The sequence below is a fragment of the Phallusia mammillata genome, chromosome 4 (assembly GCF_965637545.1).
Source record: "Phallusia mammillata chromosome 4, kaPhaMamm4.hap1.1, whole genome shotgun sequence".
NCBI classification, from domain to species: Eukaryota; Metazoa; Chordata; class Ascidiacea; order Phlebobranchia; family Ascidiidae; genus Phallusia; species Phallusia mammillata.
This window is the reverse complement of record NC_137255.1, coordinates 19,621,222-19,642,638: the sequence shown is the minus strand read 5'-3', so window position 1 is coordinate 19,642,638 and position 21,417 is coordinate 19,621,222. Positions and strand designations below refer to the sequence as shown.

At 37.9% G+C, this 21,417-nt stretch overlaps 3 protein-coding genes across 8 annotated transcripts in view; 1 reads left to right on the top strand and 2 right to left on the bottom strand.

The window, feature by feature from the left end:
• The window catches only part of LOC145224690 (dedicator of cytokinesis protein 7-like), a 30,483-nt gene extending 18,360 nt beyond the window's left edge, over positions 1–12,123 (top strand). For 3 of the 5 annotated variants that reach the window (XM_080091246.1, XM_080091245.1, XM_080091249.1), the window contains exons 31-46: positions 83–226; positions 1,205–1,392; positions 1,918–2,070; positions 2,564–2,722; positions 2,998–3,174; positions 3,894–4,010; positions 4,643–4,786; positions 5,299–5,430; positions 6,049–6,069; positions 7,459–7,593; positions 8,381–8,547; positions 9,105–9,257; positions 9,863–10,013; positions 10,317–10,423; positions 10,731–10,886; positions 11,453–12,123. In XM_080091246.1, the coding sequence (XP_079947372.1) occupies positions 83–226; positions 1,205–1,392; positions 1,918–2,070; positions 2,564–2,722; positions 2,998–3,174; positions 3,894–4,010; positions 4,643–4,786; positions 5,299–5,430; positions 6,049–6,069; positions 7,459–7,593; positions 8,381–8,547; positions 9,105–9,257; positions 9,863–10,013; positions 10,317–10,423; positions 10,731–10,886; positions 11,453–11,471 (2,123 nt within the window). In that variant the 3' untranslated portion in view covers positions 11,472–12,123. The remainder of the gene's footprint in view (positions 1–82; positions 227–1,204; positions 1,393–1,917; positions 2,071–2,563; positions 2,723–2,997; positions 3,175–3,893; positions 4,011–4,642; positions 4,787–5,298; positions 5,431–6,048; positions 6,070–7,458; positions 7,594–8,380; positions 8,548–9,104; positions 9,258–9,862; positions 10,014–10,316; positions 10,424–10,730; positions 10,887–11,452) is intronic. The other 2 variants (XM_080091247.1, XM_080091248.1) reach the window with 2 other exon arrangements.
• A 19-nt stretch (positions 12,124–12,142) lies between these two features.
• Positions 12,143–19,280, bottom strand: LOC145224697 (sodium- and chloride-dependent betaine transporter-like). Its single transcript, XM_080091259.1, has 13 exons — positions 19,216–19,280; positions 17,480–17,643; positions 17,128–17,259; positions 16,810–17,065; positions 16,611–16,743; positions 16,413–16,547; positions 14,920–15,023; positions 14,763–14,856; positions 14,296–14,439; positions 14,088–14,225; positions 13,487–13,693; positions 12,759–12,929; positions 12,143–12,445 (listed from the first exon to the last, which is right to left on the bottom strand). The coding sequence occupies exons 2-13, from the start codon at positions 17,619–17,621 to the stop codon at positions 12,302–12,304; spliced, it is 1,800 nt and encodes a 599-aa protein (XP_079947385.1). The 5' UTR covers positions 17,622–17,643; positions 19,216–19,280; the 3' UTR covers positions 12,143–12,301.
• On the bottom strand, positions 18,978–21,400 carry LOC145224694 (ferredoxin-fold anticodon-binding domain-containing protein 1 homolog). Of its 2 annotated transcripts, XM_080091255.1 has the most exons (5): positions 21,031–21,400; positions 20,833–20,968; positions 20,605–20,776; positions 19,492–20,532; positions 18,978–19,292 (listed from the first exon to the last, which is right to left on the bottom strand). In XM_080091255.1, exons 1-5 carry the CDS (start codon positions 21,333–21,335, stop codon positions 19,033–19,035), a joined length of 1,914 nt encoding a protein of 637 aa, XP_079947381.1. In that variant the 5' UTR covers positions 21,336–21,400; the 3' UTR covers positions 18,978–19,032. The 2 variants fall into 2 exon arrangements, with proteins under 2 accessions (XP_079947381.1, XP_079947382.1); XM_080091256.1 differs by lacking the exon at positions 18,978–19,292 and having other exon boundaries at positions 20,410–20,474.
• Between the last annotated feature and the right edge of the window lie 17 nt (positions 21,401–21,417).

Sequence of the window (21,417 nt, the reverse complement as noted above, 5' to 3'; positions counted from 1 at the left end):
TAAGTTTTTCTTTCACGGATATAGCAGTCTACACTCATTAGCAGTCTACACTCATGTAAATCATTTTGTCATTTCCGCACAGATAAAGCAGCAACCATCGGGCAAACTCAGTCCAAGGACGCGTTAAGATGGAACAAAAACAGGACGGAGTGGAAACAAGTGAAGCATGAGGAGAGAATGAAGCAGGGAATGGAAGATTCCCTCATCGGACGAAACTTCGCCGCAGGTTCGAGACTGCAGTCACTTTCGTAGAAAATGTTTTATTGTGACTTTCACCAGAAGTTGTGCAACCTTGACTCTTTTGTTATTGGTAGTTATCAGTATACACTTAGTTTATGATTTAAATTACTTTTTCGGAATATTGATGGGTTTTAATGTTTTTCGTAAAGTAATTATAATCAGCCAAGTCGGACAATTTTCTCTCCGATATTGCTCAAAAATGTCTTCGGCTCCAACTCCTAACCGACTTGCCAGATCTGCTTTCCACTCCACCATCTATTTTTATTTGGATGAAAAAATCGCAATCATTATGGCTACAAAACCTTATCGATAGAACATACTATCCTGTTCAAGTCTTACCCATTTAGTTTTTTTAAATCACTGTTAATTCGGGCCCTTACTATTTACACTTACATGTAGTAAATTTTGTAGAAATATTTTGTGCTATCCACTAGGGCTGGGATTCGAAAGTCTGAACCTCCGACTCTGACTCGTTTGTTAGAAATATTTAAATAAATGCATTTTTTGGTATACTGTTGGGTAAAAATGTTTAAGTAATTGTAGTCAGCCTAGAATCGGCTAATTTTCAATGAATCTGACTCTAATTGCTCAAAAATGTCTTCGACCTCAACTCCCCAGTTCTGCTTTCTACTCCACTGCATATTTCAAATGTAAAACTCGCAACCTTTATGGCTACAGAACCTAAAAGATAGAAGTATAGAACTACCTGTTCTGTCCAAGCCTTGTCTTATAGGTGCATTTTCATGTCAGTGAAGCTGTTAAAAATTTGGTCCTTTCAACTACCATTTACACTTGCGTGTAGTCAAGTATTATTATTTAATTACAACAATCAGATATCTATATATAAGCTATTGCTGCCAGGCATAGTATCAAGTTAAAAGAGCTCTTCTGGCAAATCAGATATCTATTTGAACTTAGACAGATTGTTTTCGAAATACAACATCAGTATTGTTTATTTGTACAGAATCATCGATGGTTGTGCTTGACACACTGGAACTGATAGTTAACACTGCAACTGAACTACACGACGGTACAAGTACGTCACAAATCCTCTCCTGTGCATTGCGGCTTCTACTTCATCTTTTCTCAACGCGACAGAGCGTATCCGTTCTACGTCACACCTTTGCCATTCAGCGCTCCATCGTTGCAAAGGTAATTCGTTTTTGGCCACAAAACAACGCTCATGTGCCCATATTTAGAACTACCGCATAAGCGTTAAAATTGGCCTAAAACGTACTGAAATTGTAAAGTTTGCTGAATTTGTCATCATTTAAAAGCAAATTGTGTGAAAATAGTGACGGTAAGGGCTATTAGGGGTTGAGGTTTTATAATTATAATAACAAAAAACAACCACTAATAAACTTAGTTTTTAACCCTATCTCAGTCTCACTGTTAACCAAATGTACAATTTAAAGGAGCTTAAAAGCTCAAGGTGTTCTGACGTAACATACGGTGATAGAACAATAGGCTTGTCTCCGTTTGGTTTTGCTTAAAACTGAAATGTCCTATTACTTGGAAAATGTGTACACCTAACTTAAACGAAATAAGGAATAAGGAGGATGTTTCGTACTTGCAGCGTTTTATTATAACTTTGTTTGGTCCTTTGTTCATCACCATTTTTTAACAAATGGCTAGCTATACGTAATTTATTTTATTAACACGAAACTTTTTGTCCAGTTCCCGGAGCTTGTGTTCGAGGAGGAAACAGAGCAATGTGCCGATCTCACACTCCGCCTGTTGGAAAAGTGCAGCAGCAGTAATGCTTGTGTGAGAATGCACGCTGCAGCGTCATTGTACATGCTCATGAGACACAACTTCTCACTAGGAAGTGTAAGTATAGCAAGCTGTCACTGCTGAAACTTGCCTTTGCGCTAAAGCAGAGTTTTTCAAACTGGAGGTTACATGAGAACTTTTTGAGCTAGTACAGTAATTTGCCACAACGTCAATTGTATTATAGATTATAGTGCAAAATTTAGACCTAATTTTTATTATGGCAGTCTTTAAATAACAACAGGGTCAGGGACATAAAATGTGGCGCCCAGAAGTATTCGTTTTTTGCTTTTAAGCCAGCAGGATATTTTTGGTTTCGCCTATTCAAGCTTTATTCTGGTATACAATTTATATGTAGTTGTATTTTTCCATAGGTTGCGGTTCGTACATATTTTTGCGTTAATGTTATGGTTTGTTAAGTGTTGAGTCAGTATCGTTTTTAACGAAATGCTTCTTGTCTGTCGTTAGAATAAGTTAAATGTAAAAGTCGCTTTGAAAATTTCTTTTGTTAACTTTTATAAAGGGCTGACTTAATGCTAAAAAATATTTCCAGACTTTCGCCCGTGTCAAGATGCAAGTAACCATGTCGATGTCGTCGCTAGTGGGCGTGTCACATACATTTGACGAAGAATTCCTTCGTCGCTCGCTGAAGACCGTGCTCTCATACGCCGAGATCGATTCTGAGTTGGAGGGCACTTCTTTCCCCGAACAAGTATGATCTAATACTCGTACACAAACAGAAAGAAAAAAAATACTTTCACAACAATTACCATAAACATGCATTATTAAACCTACTACAAAATAGATTGGTCCATCTTTCTTTAGAAATAAAAAAATATATATTTTTTGGTTATTAACAAAATGAAATGTCAAAACCTTTGCAAATTTGGACCTAACATTTTTACAAGCTAAACAACGATATTTTTGTAAATATGTTTAAAAATTTTAGCGCTTTTGCTCGATTCTGAAACTTGTAAATTTGCTCAGGTGCGCGACCTGGTGTTCAACTTGCACATGATTTTATCGGACACGGTGAAAATGAAGGAGCACAAGGAGGACCCGGAGATGTTGATCGACCTTATGTACAGGATAGCTAAGGGTTATCAGAACTCACCCGACCTACGACTCACCTGGCTACAAAACATGGCCAATCAACATTCTGAGGTTCGATGCACAGATTGTTTGAGGTTTAGAGTCTAGTTTACTTTAGAAACAGATTGTACACTGCACACTTTGTCTGGCGGGTGCATGTGAAATATACAGGATAGTTGGTGTACCTTAACGTCCCTTTAATATCGCTTGGTGCACCTTTATATGGCTAGCTACGTAAAGGTGCATCTAGTAATATACAGGTGCACCAATCAACATCAAGGTGAACCAAGCGATATTAAAGTGACGTTAATTTGCACCAAGCGATCCTGTATGTGTTAGATGCACCGTTTGTCTGGCAAGTTTTTCTAATTTAATTTAAATTTTCTGATTAAAAAGCTTGTATTTATTTACAATGTTACAATTAAGGCAAAGATTTTTTATTAGACACAAGTTAAAGTAAAAATCATCACGTCATAATCTGTGTTCGCCTTCGTTGCTTTAAGTTTTGATGTAGATGGTAACGTTTTTGCGGTAACGGGCATGTTAGTTTTACCACTACAAAATCTATTTTGAAAAAAATGGTGTCGAAAGGTTAATCAAATTTCATACCTAGATAAATCATTAACGTGTTTTATTCAAAAACTAGCAAAGGATTAGGCACCAACATAATATTATATTTTTTTATTCATAGACATTTTACCAAAGTTTTTACATTTTTTAAGTTTTTTTAAGTTGATTTCTAGTAATCCTAAATAGAACCTTTTGCCCAACCTGATCGAATATTATCGCAGCGCAAGAATCAGGCCGAAGCGGGAATGTGTCTACTTCACTGTGCAGCACTCGTAGCGGAATATCTTTCTATGATGGATTACAAGTCGTACTTGCCGGTCGGATGTGTGACGTTCGAGGTGCATTTGATCCACAATTTCCTTTCGCAACCCTCTCACCGATAATTGCTTCCACTTCACACCAAATATCCGTTCGAAAGTGAATGTATCATGACAAACACACAATAACACCCTGACAGTCTGCTTTGGGCAGAGGCAGAATTGTGTGGCTTTTATCATCACACCGACTTTATACACACATTTGCTTTCGTGCTGAGAATGTGTGAGCAATGCTTAATTACGCAGCTTATAGGGTACATTGGCCCTTGATCTATACATGCTTTACATGCCACTAAGAGTCGAATTTACGAGCATGCTAAAGCGTATTTAAATAGAAACACTAAAACTTTTGTTGATGAGCCTACAGTTTAAGAACCCAGAAGTTTGAATGCTTTCCTCCACCATTATTTAATTCACCCACTTAACCCACGTAACTTTTAGTAACACTTTGAGCTGTATTAAATTATAAAAAAAAATTCTGTAGGATTTGTATAGGATTTTGCTCTTTCTAAAATTAAAGCGAAAAAAATCGAAATGATTTTAATCTTCACAATTACATGGTTATTCGATTGCAAAAAAAATGATAAAAAGGCCAAAATAAAATTTCCTTGTCGACTTAACCACATTAATAACATTATTATTTTCCCGGTCAGAAAATCAGCGGCAATATACTGGAGGAGAGCGCAGTGTCTGATGACGTACTTACCTCACATGCTGACGAAGTTTGTTCGGAGAAATATTTTTCACCAACTGGACTAACTGCGATCCTCGAACAAGCTGCCCAAACCTTTACACTGGTGAATATCAAAATATGTTAACAAACTGTTTTAAACTTGCGACTTCAGACAAAACCGACATGCCATCAAAACCTTCGTATTTATGGGTATCAAAAGAAAATAATTCACGTATACCGTTACACATTTTTTAAAATGGGCAACACAACTGATTCCTAATAGTTACAAGCAGGTAAATCTACGATATCAGGCAGTTGACAATACTTCCCGTATTTTCACATATATCCAACTACCAATCGTATTTTAATCTTCTCAATCTATACTTTAAACGACCAAGGTGATTATGGCAACCTATGACAATACAGTGACCTTTGAGAGGTCGAAACAGTGTACACTGTCTGCAGCTGACTTACCATTATATAGACACATTGCTTTATATGACAATAATATGGCAGATATCGTTTGTGTCTGACGACAATACCTTCCACCGCTTTACATTACAATCACTGTTGCCTCGATTTGACTAACAAAACATATTCATATACCTCATCCGTCATCTGTATTTCACACCACAGGGCGGATTGCACGAGGTTGTCGACATGATCTACGGGATTCTCATACCCATCTACGAGCAGGGCAAGGACTACAAGAAGCTCGCGCAAATCCACGGCAAATTGCAGGAATGCTTTACTAAGATCAGCAGCCAGGTAGGAACCAGATCACGTGTTAGCAATATTTCTGGAGCGTGACTGTTGCTTAGGTGACGCAAATGGTAGTTTAATCTTTGGCGCCACGTAGGTCGGCTGCTTGTGTTCTTAATTTGCTGTGCCTGCCGTCTTCGGTTTTAATAGTTTTTTTGCGTAGTTTTTTTTAGATAAATGTTAAAAAGATAACGTAAAATATTTTTACCTTTTTGTTCACATTAACTTTATCATAAAATCTGCTGCTAAAATTGTGAACACAAATGTGGCCAGGGGCAGACCATGAGAGGAGACTAAAAGAATAACCTTTTTTGAACGGCCTTCAGGACTTTTTGTTTAATTCAAATAATATAATACTTTTGCATACCTACATTGGCCCCTGCAAAATTTGTGCCATTTCCTTTATTGCTGAGATTTATCGTGCCTGGTCAAATTACCGCATGTTAGAAAGTAATTGATCAGCATTAATGCAACGGACTGCACAATTTGAGTTGTATACGTTCAGTACGATTTTCTAACCCTATTTGTCATCAAAATAGGAGAAAATCATTTTTTGTGTTTATCACAATTTTCTCATGTTTTTTTGTTTGTTTTTGTTTTTATCGGCGTGTCTTGGGACGACAGAGCTCATACGGAGGTTGGGAGGTATGTCTCTGTCCCTTTTATTTTCGTCTTTATTTCTTTGTTTAGTTAACGCGACGCCCGTGCACCGTTTGTCCATTGGTTTTTATTTGACAATATAAAACAACAACAAAAAATCTCGTGCCAACATCTTCGCATTTTTATATCGCACTGCTTAAGATTATATCCGCGCGAAAAGCTTGTGTTAATTTTCCTTAAATAACACAAGCAAACCTTTTGACAGCCAGAAATACAAACTTTTAAGATCCTTCGTTTTTGTGCTAAATCCAAAATATGATCCTCATTTGTGAGTGAACAACGGGTTTTCGAAGTCCCGGAAAAACTCCTGTAATGGATTCGAATCCGACCGCAGGCTAGATTTTTTATACCCTACGCTTTGCCATATCGGAGGGAACGGTGCCCTATGCATTTTCCCTATTGGTAGGAAAGCTTGACGACCGGATATTTTGGTACAACGCATTCGATGGGCCTGGCGTACTATGATTTATATGCGTGTTTGTTACGCAATAAAAAGCAAAACAAAGTAACTAAAGATGCAGTCCGCGGTCTGTTAATGTTAATTATAATTGGCAGAGGGTGATAGACTTCTATACCCCTGCTCTAAATATTTGGTTCTCAACTTTTTACCAAGGGCTGGTCTTACGGAAGTTGGGATTCCGTGCTATATTAAGAGGCGAAAATTGCACAATGGACAAACGGTCGTGGCGCGTAGCGTGCTATTTAGCTATATAGCGTAGTGTTTGAAATTCTATTAAACCTGCATGTTGTGCTTGCTGGAGTAATCGGTTTTGTTTTCCCACATATTTTGACAAACCCGTGAACGCTGCCGACCCACTTCGCTGGTGTAAACTGCATTTCAATATTTGGTGAGTTAATTATTTGGCCCTTGCATGTTTATTGACCGGTTGCCATTCGTTTGCCACGATTCGCTGCACGTATTTGGTGTTGCATGACAGCGGCTAGCGCTCCTTGGTTGGACTTTTAGTTTTTAGAAAAGTTCATTTGAATAAGCAAAAAGATTTACAAAATTACTTTGGACCTCAAGATAAGAGAATTATCCAAATTTACTGTTCTGAAAGTAAAATTGCCTATTTTCAATTTCTGTTCGAATTGCTCGTTACACTGTTTAGCCTAAGGTTGGTTTCCGAACTAGATTATTGAACCATTCTTCATGAATATTTGTTTCATGCTATGGCTAGTGTTAAAGGAAAATTATCCGATTTTTGACTTTTACAAAAATGTTTACACGCACAAATTGCGCATCATACCTGTCTTAACCGGATAGACAAGCTTTTTCTGTGGTGTGTTGAAGAGTTAAAAAATAGCTTAGGAGTCCGTTACTTGGCCAAAAACAACAACCTTGTATGAAAACGCTTGATTTGGGTGAACCAGGTTGGAAAGAGGATGTTTGGAACTTACTTCCGTGTTGGATTCTACGGAGCCAAGTTCGGTGATTTGAACGGGGAGGAATTTATCTACAAGGAACCGGCGATCACGAAACTACCTGAGATTTCCCATCGACTCGAGGTATTAAATTCACCAAAACAGAAAGCTTTTCATTTTTAGCTTTCAGAGTAAAATCATGTTGAGCGTTTTATAGTTTAATTTCCGTTACTAATTGGGTTGAGAACTTCTGAAGATGACTCGGGGCTAGCAAGTCCAACTCTTGCTAGAAATCATTTATATCCAGCGGCTGATGTTTTATGTGAACAAAGCAGACGAATTCGGTTAATCGGGACAGTTTTGCAAATCCCAAACCGTTATTGAAAGAAAATAATTCGGTTAAATGCAACCCGCCTAATTTCGAGTTCCAGATAAACGAGTGGAAAAACTTTGCAAATCGAAGTTGCGAATTTGTCTGCGTCTAAATTAAAACTATGCCCCGGTTGTACCAGCAAACATACGTTAATACTCGATCATGCTTTAAGTACGACGTCGACTTACCTGAACAATAAATTGTTCTTCATTTTATTTTTTTCTGAACTAAACCAATAACCAGAATACCGATGATATCATTGTGGCACAGTGGCAGGGTTAGACTTAAAAACAAAACAAAAATGACCTGTGTCAAAGAGAATTTTAAATTGCATTGCTGTTTTATTATTAAGTTTAAACAAAAAAGGCAATCCAAAGCACGGTTCCCATTCAAAATAATCAACAAGAGCAGCAGATGATCTGCGTTAGTGAAAGCTTTTTTACGAATCAGAAATATCAATTTCGCCTATTTACAACGCATCCGTTTCCGTCTTATTTAAATGGAATCCCAAAGAGCATTTATATTTTCCGCTTACAATCAGGTTACTGTGTTTCGCAGGCGTTTTACAGTCAGTGTTTTGGCGCGGAGAACATCGAGATGATAAAGGATTCTAGCACCATCGATCCCGATTCTCTCGATCCCGACAAGGCTTACATTCAAATCACGTTCGTTGAACCTTACTTCCACGAATACGAAAACGCTCGCAAGACTTCATACTTTGAAAGGTACTTTCCCACCTGTTGTGTTCTTTGTTGTGTAGGAAGTAACTGTTACAACGTAGAAACATTACTTGTGGATGCAACTTTTAATATTCTTGACTAATGGCTTTTTTGGAAAAAAAAAACTTTTCCCCAAGTGCATCAGGGGTTATCCGTTACTACTTTCGAAGTGGCTTACCCGTAGGCTAGTTTAGTGTCTCCCAACCTGTGGTACGCATAAGTTGTTAGAGTGGTACGCGAGTAGCTTTCTGCGTGACCTAATTCAAGTCAGTTAGGTCATGAAATGCAACTAAACAGCCCTGCTGGTTTTTGGCAAAACTTGTATCTTGCGCATTCCTCCGGAAATTCTAACCTTGCAGGTTTCAGAAATTTGCTCTCTTAGTAACGAAGGATAGGTCTAGTTTTTTATCTTATCATCCCAACAGGTTGTAGGTGGTACGCAGCGATAGAAATAGGCACCAGATGGTACGCGACATGTATGAGGTTGAGAACTACTGGTCTAACCGAAACAACTATTAAAAAGTTTGAAAATTTTTACGTGATTTTGCTTTTTCCTTTGGCAGAAATTTCAACATCGACAAATTCATGTACGCGACGCCCTTCACCAAGGACGGCAAAGCTCACGGTGAAATGAAGGAACAATTCAAGCGCAAAACGTTCCTGCAAGTTTCAAACGCCTTCCCGTACATCAAAACCAGAATCAGTGTCATTAAACGGTAGGAAAACAGCGCTATTTGTCCATCATATTGAGAACTGCCAAGAACTACATGCAGTATCTAGAACATGCAATTAGGCACCAAATTCGTCATTTAGAGAGCCATTCGTCATTTAGCACCATAGAGCAGTGGTTCTCAAACTTTTTTTGTTGCGACGCCCCTGGACAAGTTTTTCTGGACTTGCGACGCACCAGCAAATAAAAGTTAATGAGGAAACTTATTATTAAAGTCGGGTTTATTGATACAACAACAAAACTTTTTTGCGACGCCCTTGGAAAATTGAAACGACGCACCAGGGCGTCGCGACGCACAGTTTGAGAACCACTGCCATAGAGGATAAGCTGAATAGTGTCGAAATAATTTTGTGTTATATCATAATTTAATGGGTTTTTGTATGTTAGGTTACAAATAAACATTTGGGGTGGATCTTCCACGTTGTCAAAATTTTGTTGTCTTTTCTTTCTATTCGACGCTTATTTGTAAATCACGAATCAAATACAAAAATATTCCTCTGAACTACATAATTTTCGGACATGACTAACGAGAATAATTCAACGCTAGCAGATTCAAATTTTTATTTTTTTGTTTTACATCATTTTGTTAAGTTGGGAGGCGATACTGACGCCCCTCGAGTCGGCGTGCGAGGATGTAAAGAAGAAAACCATGCAGTTGTTGAAAGCAGTCAACATGAGTCCACCCGATGTCAGAATGCTGCAAGTGAATCTACAGGGCGCTGTACTCACCTCAGTAAATCAGGTAAAGTTATCATATTAAATACTTTTTTGACAATAGATTTTTTATCGTGTTTTTATCCTGGTTTGTTCGGTCGTTTCATATCATGGATCGCCCGAGCATTTTATTTTGAATCTCGGTGCTCGGACGATATTGTGACGTCACACTTGTATGACGTGTTAATGAAATAATTGACATATTGTGAAACTATACCGTTCTCACCTTTGACCTTTTGAAGTTCTAGTTTGTTGGTTTGTAGCCTGCATGTGTATTTTTTGGTTATGTGATTGGTCCATTTTTTGCTTAATCTCTGGTATATTGAAACAGGGACCAATGGAAGTTGCCAACACATTTCTAAGTGAAATACCGGACGAACCGAAACTGTGGGTTCATTACAACGAACTTCGACTTTCATTCCGAGAGTTCGACCATGCGTGAGTTTTCGAATATTGTGCTTTTTGCGCATGTGTCCTTCATGTCTGGAATAGCTCCTAAAGAAAACTCATAATTGCTTATCTACTTCGCCCGCACAAAGTACAGATAGCTTTCGCCATTACGAAATAAAAATAACAGATTTAAAAATAAAAACTCAAAAAAGAAAAAAAAAGACTTTTTTTATTGTAGAATAAAGTTAGGTGTTTTTACGCTTGCTCCTTGATTTGTAACAATTGTTTCTCACAACCCCCGTTTGTTTGTTTATTTTGTCTTTATATTTTGTATTTACCCTGCACGCTTTTTTAGCTGTTCGGTTGCACTAAAGAAGAACAAAACTTTAATCAGTTCCGATCAGAAGGAATATCAGAGGGAAATGGAACGAAATTACAACCAAATGTCTGAGAAGTTAAAGTTGATGGTAAATGACCGGAGAATAGTTCGACAAATCCTCGAGGCCAGCAAGTGAGTTAAACATCCAGTGATTATAAATCATAGTACGCGAGGCCCATTGAAGGCGTTATACCGAATTGAGCCGGTCTCTCAAGCATTTCCGTTTTGACGGGTTTACCACTGAGCCTGTGTAGCTCAGTTGGTAGAGCGCCAGTCACAAAAATACTCCTGTCGTAGGTAAAAATCACACCGTAGGCTAGATTTTTCTAGCTTGTGCCTTGCCTTGTGAGAATGCTTTGGAGACCTACTTGACTTGGTATGGCGCCTTTGAATGGGCATGGAGTACTAAAATTTATAAATGAGTATGCAGTGGTCGCTGGTTTGCAAGTTTTCCTATAAGGTACAGGCTAGAAAAATTGACCCTTAAAAAATAACATATACAACGTTCGGGCGACTTTGACAAAATTGACTATAATTCGTGTTCGTTGCTTACTTGGCAAAACGATCTTGGTGCTGAAAGATGATCGTACAAGATGTTTAAACAGTGTTTATCATTTAATTGCTGTAGGTCATTAATAAACTTACACCAATATCAATATATATGCACCAATATAATTTAACATCAACATATTTTGCAGCGATGAACTCCGTTTGTAAGTTCATCACTTTCCTTGAACAATTTTGTCTTTGGAAACTGACCAAAATCATTTGAGCTATTGAAAATCTCAACTTCATAACAATACTCAATGTGATGTTAATGCAGACTCTGTCGACAATCATGTTTGGTTATGAATTTGAAATTGCATTTTGCTGCCTTGTATCATTAAAGCACATGTTCTGCCAATTTCCAGGCTTTGAGTTGATTCCTGTTTATCATTCGTACATTTTTATCTAGACCTATTGTTTACGTTTGCCTTATTTTTTGTGTCTTCTTCAAACGCAATACACAGAGGAGTGTACCTTCCTTGCTAATCGGAATTTATTATGTTCAGTTTTACCTGGTTCCGCAAGGACCTTGTGATTTTTGCGATGTGCGCATTTTTCTTAAGTGAATGACAGTTCCCGAATTCTAATACTGTATGTAACGCTCATACAATCAGTAAACTCTGCCTTCTACCAAACTAACTATTATGTTCGTTAAGATGAGTTACTTTTGCTCAAATATTCGACTTATTCTGTGTATCGTGAAGTGTATTTTGATTTGTTGCACTATGGGTCGCTTCGTTCCCATTTGAGTAACAGTGAATTATTTATGCGGAAATACTGCACTTGGCCGTCGGTTGCAACAATACAATGACGATTTAGTGAACTTTTCAACAAATCCAGTCGATCACTAAAGTTACGAGATGCATTTATTTACAAAATCTACGGAAAATCACTTCATAAATACAGAAAGGAACGAAAAATTAATTCACAGATCTGAGTACACATCGACAAAGCAAAGCACGTAAGTGAATTTTTTGTTGAGCTTGGCTATTGTTTGTTGATCAGGAAACGAAAGGATCATCTTGGTTTATTGAAGTCTCGTATCTATCCGATCCGATTTTTGTCACTGCATCACAGATTGCCGAAACTTTCCCATCGTCAAGTTGGCACTCCAGTCGGGACAAGGAAACGACAGATTTGAATCTCTGAGTAAAAATAATGTGGTGTAAACTTGCCACCTTTATAAAAGCCCGACTGAATACTCTTTACATTTAAAGGCACGGGCATTTTTTTATAAATTAAATTATATTTTAAACAAGCTCTGACATGTTCGTACTAAGATTCAAATTTGAACCCTTTCTTTTAGAGACAGTTCTATACATCGGATAGGGTATTCGTGTGAAATTTAGAATACGATTTAGACGTAAAAAAGTCATTGTTAAAATAGCTGTTGTGCGATTTGGAGAGGATCGTGTGTGAAGGCTAAATAACAACCTTTCCACTGTAGGTTGTACTCACTTCTGACAGAGTTCCTCTTGCACGCAGAAGGCGATATACAGCGTAACCGGGAATCCACATACATGAGCTTAGCCCCATACACCAACCAACCGCTTGTGCCCACTCTGGATACACGTAAGTCTTGTTGTACATCAAAGGCTTGTATAGGGACATCCAGTAGACCAGTATAGCCTAAGAAAGCGATGTTTGATTTATATTGAGGCAAACTAAAAATGGCTGGTTTACAATATGCCGAATGTGTATGGTTCGACATTCATGCCCAATATTTTGACAATGTTTACCTGAAAGTAGTGGTTCTTAACCTGTGAGTAATTATCCGCAAAATGGTAATTTGACATCTTTAAGGGGTATTAACGTCATAATTTTACGCCATCCTTTTGTGACGTCACAGTTGTTAATTTTACTTTTTTGAAAAGGGAGTTCATCTGGTTGTATCCAGGACAAACAATCAGTGCCGGATTAAGGGTCTGCTGGCCTGTAGGCACATTTTATAAGTGGCCCGAAAATCAGGGTTGCCAACAAAAAAATTAGAATTATCAGTGTTGCCAAATCATTGTCGCAAAGATCGTTGTTGTAAAGTGGCCTGGATTTTTTACTGGCCTGTAGGCACGTGCCCACTTTGCCTAATGGTTAATCCGGCACTGCAAACAATTAAAAAAAAACACAAACCATTGCTTTAAAGCCTGAAACAACACTATCCACAGATAAATGAAGAATCTATGACTTGCCATTGACGCTCCCGGTCCGGCGAATTTCCAGCAGAATGTAATCCACGGTGTGCGCATGTCTGTGCGTAGCATGTCTCGAACATGCCGCCAAAACCGATCTTTTCCATAGATCCACGAGATTCCGACAAATTCGCAAGTGCCGATAAAGAACAAGCACCAGCCAGCGCTCGCGTAATCATGCACCAACAGGAAGACGTATATCCCACCCTGACATAATAAATGTGTTCCCTTAATTAGTATGTGGTGTTCAAACTTTGCTCTCAATCATGGCCCATAGTCAGGTAAACGTTACCACAAGTGAAGAGCCAAATATTCCCTTTTAGTGAGGTTTTGGTTTCTATCCCAACTATGTATTAATTCGGCCAAAACCGAACTTTTTTCTGTACAAAGTTAGTACAATATCGTACATATAGACTGTTCACTAGTAGGCCATGCATTGACACTGCTTTAAATTATTTCTTGTTTTATGCAACCTATTTAAAGACATTTTAAAATGCCGGGTAAAATTTATACGGTTAGAACAGTTAACGATTTATAATATTCTTAGCAGAAAAATGCAAGTTAGAACAACATTACCACGGGTAAAACTATTTGTATATACCTCCGTAATCATCGTAGAAGCCACTATGACGATAAGAACGGCAAAAATAGCTTGTACGATCTCTCTTCCCCAGCGTTGTTTATACCACCATGGGAACATGTCCATGATAGAAACAACCAGACATTCGTGAAATACGAACTATAATGCAAAGGACGAAAAGTACATAACCTATATGAAGTCCTATTTTACCATGACAAAATATATTTACCAAGCAGTCAAAACCAAGCAAGACAATCATCAAGAAAAACAGCGCGTTCCAAAAGTTTGCCAGTGGTAGCATGGACAGAGCCTGAGGGTAGACGATGAACACCAAACCGGGCCCTGATTCAGCAACAAGATCAATAGTGGTATTCTGAAAAACAACAACAACAACGTTACAACGCTGTTTACTCGCGAGGTTGCTTAGCCTTAGGCTACGGTCTTCGCGTAACATGTATATTCAGAGAATTTGTTTGCGCACCACTTATACACAAAACGAACACACTGTGCCACAGCTACCATTAACACAGCACCTTGACTTGCACCATAAGCGTTTAATATGACAATGAAAGTAATTATCGAAGATAATCTGTTAAGTACGCTTGTGTACCACCTGAAAGGCCTTTAAGAACCACCTGTTAGGGAACCGCTGCCGTATATAGAGGGTAAAAAATAGAAAATAATGGTTTTACTTACGTGTTGTTTCGCCATGAAGCCAAGAGTGGAGAAAACGGCAAAACCTGACAAAAAACTGGTTCCACTGTTCACCAACGCAACCATAATCGAGTCTCTGCCAACAGGTTTAATGTGATTTGTGATAAATCAGAACTTATCAATCATAGGTTACACACACCTGTAGACGTTATGGTGATACTTGTTGTAGCTACCGAGAGTCACTAAAGCTCCGCTCCCAATGCCATAAGAATAATATACTTGGGTGACTGCGTCCATCCAAACCTATAGCGCAAATAGAAAGCAAAATATTTTTTGGCAAATAAATAGAAAGCAAAATATTTTGGTCTCTATAGTATTTCGGCGTCAAAAAGGTTTTAAGTTGATTTGCTTGGTTTGCCGGGAAAACGCTACATGCCGCATTTAATATGAATACTAAGCTTGGGTTGCCATACGTCAGGATTTTCCCTGACATGTCAGGGAATTTAGTGTTTAAATCTGCGTCAGGGAGAAATGTTAAAATGTACTTGAAAGTCAGGAATTTAAGAAAAAAATGTAGATATGCTATGAAATTAATGTAACAACGGAGAAAATTTTTTCTAAAGAGGTAAACTGGCGGCGCGCAGGTTAACAAACAAGGTTACTGTTTCTTTTGCAGTGTGTGTGCGCGCGTAACAATACCTGTTTGTTACTAGTTGTCTGACAATACGCGTTAAATCCACACACAAAAATCCGCGTCTCAAGAAAACACAGCATTCAACCTTCTGTGGGAATGTGGGAAGTTTCATTTGCTTAAACTGTGTACCTAATATGCAAGGAACCAACTAACAACAAAAAGTCGAATGTCGTGAGACATAAAAACGTTTTTACAGTGGCATTTTATTTTAAATTTAGAAAGGTATATGTGACTCCCATTGTTTTTTGTTCGGTGTGAAATTGGTCCGAATGGTTAGAGTAGTAAAGGTTGGTGACCCCTGATATATGTGCGTATTGTTTCAAGGATAGTAAGAGTAGTGAGCTTAGCCTAATAAACTTTAACCAAACAGAAGCCTGTGCAGAAAGTTAATTGACCAGGATCAGTGTATCGTATCTAACTTTTTCTAGTGTCGCCATCCATGTGACTTTCAAATATTCAAAATTTATTCCGGAATAGAAGTGTGTGGATCGCAAAAAAAGTTAACGCAGCGGTTCTCAAACTGGGTTCCGCGGTCTTTTATTGGGGCATTTTGCGGGAACCGCGGAAGGGTGGAAATAATTCTATATTCTTGTTTGGCGTCAGTTTGTGCCACTGAATAAGTTGCTAATTGAAGTGAAAGTGATAATCGTCCGTCTCCATTGCTAAACAATAGGCTTTATTGCATGCAACTAACAAAAATGCAATTGTTCGAGCACAATTGTAATGTTTTTGTCTTGTCTGTGATGTCAGATTTGGATCATTGTTATGCGCAATTTTGCACAACTAGCTAAAATCCTGCAATCAACTTTAATTTTTCTAAAATACACATTCAGGCTTACGTACAGCGAGTCCTCGAAATAATGGCAAAGGGACCGTTTAGAAAAAATAACGAAAAAATTTGAGAAAAACTTGGTTAACGCAACCGACATAAATTTTGTCAGGGATTTTGTGTCATAAAATATGGCAACCCTATACTAAGCCTAATTTAAAAAAATTACCTGCGGATCACCCAGCCTTGTGATATCAGGGCGAAGGTAGTAGCGTAAACCGTCAGCTGCCCCGTCAAGCGTTACGCCACGAACAAGAACGACCACCAACATTAATATTGGAAGCGATGCTGTCACATAAACAACCTATATGATGATATAAGTAAATTAGTGTGCGAAAAGAATGATGAGTTTTCTTGTGCAGTGTACCTTAGTTGACCACTTTATGCCTTTGAACACACACAGGTAGGCGATGATCCATAGCCCAATTAAGTAAGCAAAAATGTTCCATTGCATGTTTCCAACCTCGTCTATACCCGAGGAAACTCCGAGAACACTCCTTCTAAAATTTTATTTTTTGTCAATAATTACCAAAACGTTTTTTTTTACCACAACTATAATTACTTACTCCCAAAACTCGACAGCTGCCGGGGTCCCGCTTGTTCGTGTAGCGCTCGCGTTGACTTCGATAAAGGAGGAGTTAGCCGAGTGGGAGAAGTTCCTTCTCAGTGGTACACAATTTTCGGTGTTCCAGGAGTTATCGCAGGTGGTCCAAGGTAGCACCTTCGAAAAGCTTCCAACGAAATATCGGCAAGCCCAGGCTAACACAACTCCGTATAAACTGTTACCGTAGCATGTGATCATCACGTTGGCGTATCCGATACCTAGAAGATACACCGTTTTCTTGCAAGCATGGTTGGCTATTTATCTACAAATGCGAAAATACCTTTAACAAGAGGAATCATTGCCCATGCTTTCGTCATTCCTTTTCCTACGTATTGGCCCAACGAAGTTTCAAGAAAGAACAACGGAAAACCAATCAGAATGACGGAGAGAATGTAAGGAATTAGAAAAACGCCTGTCAAGGATAAAAGTTGCAAACAGAATAATATCATTCAGATGATAGCCTACAAATCCTTATTAAAGCAGGATTACTGCAACATAGTGTGCGCAATTTTAATTCCGCACGTAGCCTACATAGATGAGCAGATAGGGTCCCATACTGTTTAGTTCAAACACTCTCAGTGAGTAAAAAAACGATACCATATTAATCAAGATTTACTTTGTTCTTAACTTACCTCCGCCGTTTTTGTAACATAAATATGGAAAACGCCAGATGTTTCCCAGTCCGATTGTCATCGCCGCGATAGTAAAGAAAAAGTCGACCGACGTCTGCCACTTTGGCCGCTTTTTGTCGTTTTTGGTTGTAATTGCTCCCATGATAATTACACCGAACCTTTATCTTTGAAATAAAAGCCCAAAGTGTCTACTACAATCCGAATTGCGACTGATGGTTTCAGTGCATGTAATGCGAGTGTTTAACAGAATGGAATAGAAAAGGCAACTCGAACAATCGATCACCAGGCATTACTGTCACTTCCTTCCCACAATGTCTTTATCGTTACAGGCCATTCTATGATTGAAGCGTCCCTTTTGTCAGATGTCGGAGCTCGACAGACGGCGGTTGGTCCTAATTGCTGTTCGTGTTCCATCCTGATACTTTGTTTTACGTATTTAATGCTCGTTTATTCAGACCGTTGAAATGGTCAAATTGTTATTGACTATAGTCCCAGTTACCCATCTAACAACACACATTCGTCAAAATTACCGTCTCTTTTATTTTGTTTCAGTTTCTGTGCAACCGAACCTTGTGGTTATTGCTGGGGCCCCTTTTCTATAGCTTCAATCGTTTTTTTTTGTAATAACGATGTAGCTACAGCGTGCACAACCTTTATTCACCCATTGTGCCAACCACGTCCAAACACTGCCAAGCGTTTTCGCACTTGGTTAATACTTTCTGTGCTTTTGCATCCATTGGTTTACTTACTTCAGGTGAAATTAACCTAACGTTTATGATTAGAATAGATAAACGTTTTTCTGTAAAAGTCTAAGCTAACATACGATCTCAAGTTCTCAACTGAGAGTAAACGTCAATAAACACCATAAGAGAATAAACAAATGCCTTAACCCAGCGGTTCCCAAACTTTTCTAAACATTTTGCCTGGTGGACCCTTTGCAATTATTTTGATATTTCGCGGCCCTATAAAAATCAAAGAATGCTATAGAAAAAATGCAAAACCATTGTTTCTTATAGTACACCAGTGCAGTCACGATTCTTTTTAATGTAACAACTTTCTAACTTAGTGGTTTTCAAACTTTTTCATTGTTTTTTCAAAACGATCACTTTGCCATTATATTGAGGACTCGCGGACCTTAAGCCTGAAGGTGTATTTTAGCAATACGAAAGCTGATTTTAGCCTATTAGATATGCAAAATTACACATAACAACGATCCAAAGACGGTTTGTGACATCACAGACAAGACAGAAAACATTACGATAGTGCGCAAACAATTGCATTCTTGACAGTTGCATGCAACAAAGGTTATCTATTGTATAGTAATGGAGGCAGTGGATCTCTAATTGTACTTTGATTTAAACCTATTCAGTGACACAAATTGACGCCAAATAAGACTCCAGAGGTACGTCAACCTTTTCGCGGACCCCGCAAAATTGCTTCACGGACCCCAAAAGGTCTGCGGACCCCAGTTTGGGAACCGCTGCCTTAACCTATTAAAAACACTATTAACAGGTGTTGTAGAATGTAATATTTACACAACTTATAAAAATATGTTATCTAATCATCACTTTTAAGTACTTGGATACATTTTTTGCAACAAGTTCTTGAAGTTGCAATGCATTTGTTTTATAAAAACAATATTCATGAGAAGAATAAACCATTTCATAACACAAACTAGTTCGAGTACCACTTGCACTGTTTGTTGATTGCTCAATATATTTGTCAACAAGTTTTACCGCTTTTATCAGATCATCGCAAGTGTATGATAGGATTTGCAAAAACCTTTCCTCAGTAAATTCCATTCTCTTCTCATCTAAACATGAAACAGCAATAACGACACTTTAATAAAAAAATCTCAAAATAAATGCAACAGGACGGAATAAAATTACATTTGCCAAAAGAGCTCTACAAACTTGATATTATGCCTGGCAGCAATAGCTTATATATAAATGCAACAGTTAAAATATGGTTCAAATTCTAAGAGAATCAAAAACAAAGAAACATCAACTCACCTATAATTGCTTCTGTGTTGCATGAACTCGAATCCAAAATCCAAAAGCTTATGTGTAAGACGTATTTTGGTGGAAACAGAGAATTACTTTTGTATGGAATGTTGTGCAAACATGCATCAAATAGTCTTCTTTGTGTTTCCTTACACAATGACCACAGTACTTGTTGATTTTTGGTATCCAGTCCATTCAGAAGCAAACAGGATAATATGTCCATGTCAATAATTGTCAAAAACAGTTTACAGGTACTTTTGTCAACAAAGGAACATGTATAACCCACAATATGTGACATCTCTGTTGCATTATTACCAATGGAAATTATTTCCAAAGAATCTATTTTGTAATCTGCAGCCAAATGTAACAAATATACTAATCCTACATGAATATTAGAGGGCAAAGATATGTTTGTAGGCAGATGCTGATCACATAAATGTAGGTGCTCATCATTATTACAACTGTTCCTACAAACAGGTTTTAGGTTTACACACAAAGAAACATTTCGTTCATCAAAGAGAATTGAAAGAATGTTTAAAATATCACAGGTTGACAATTCTTGGGCATTTTTACCATATTTGCTTTTTCCAATAATCATCATTTCAAAACAGAGACTAGAAATCTTGTTTGCTGTAGGTTTTGTAAAGACAGGAGCTGCAGCACAAAAGGATACAGTTTCTGGAAATTCTAGAACCTTTTCCATCACAAATCCGACTTCTAATGCAAGTGAAGGTCGAAACACAGTAAGTAAATTGTTTTGCTGAGATTTGAAGGAGCAGATTTGGTTTTCAAATACTTTTGCACACTTGGGACAACAACCCAACTCTTTGATATTAATTTGAACAAAATTAGATTTTTGTAGATGGTTTTGAAATACTTCACTGAGACATGGATCATAGGAAGAGTTAACCAGGTGTTTGAGTTTGTCACAAATATTTTCACTGAAGTACTGTTGTGGTAAGCGTGGTGTGCCACTGTCATATTTCAATCTTCTGTTCAAAGAAGAAGGAAGTTCAGTGGTTTCATAAAGTAAAGCAGAACTTGACCAATCTGATGAAATATTGTCAATCAACTACAGTGGTATTGAATTAAGAAATTTGTATTGTATGAGTATTAACTGACCATCACTTAGGTTTGGAGGTGAAGGTGATTTTATAAAGATGTGAGTTTTTGCTCCTTCAGTGTGAAAAATGTTTCCTGCACCTCTTCTTCCTGTGCTCAGATATCCATCAATTGGAACAAAGTTTTGAACATTTTGCAAGATAAAACCTCCATGGGTTGCCATGTCAACAATCTTAAGACAATATTATATTTAAAACATACTGTGAGATGGACGGCTTAAAATATTACCTGCCAATGATTGCACTTTTCCCTTTGCTTGCTATCTTCTGGAGTTCCTCCCTGTCCTGCACAAAGGGTGACTTCAACCTTTCCTTCATCCTCCAGAACTTTGGAAGCTGACTTAAAAAACTTTGACAACAATGCCCTGTAAATTTATGTGGTTAAAATTATCTGAAACAATTTCCATCACAAACAATAATTTACTACCTGTTAAGTTTGATATTGGCTTTTCGTCCAGTATGTGGGAAGTTAAATATAACCTGTTTAAATTTGTGAATGCCACCAATAGCTGGGTACGCTTCGAGACATGTGGCGTCTATACCGTGAAAAACCAAGCTTCCAAGTTCTTTAAGTGACAATAAATTAGATCTTGCCTTTTCGCCATACTTTTGGAAGCAAGTTACCTCGTCTTCGAATGAAGTTGCAATTGTGCTGTTGCCAAGAGCCGGTGAAAGTTTTCGAACGAACGATAAACTGTAAGAAAAGTTTCCATCTCCAACTATTAATATCATAGTACTAATTTTTCCAGAGTCGGGTTTTCATTTTCCAGAACTAAGGGAAAAACTTACTCAACCAAAACATCTGTAAACAAAG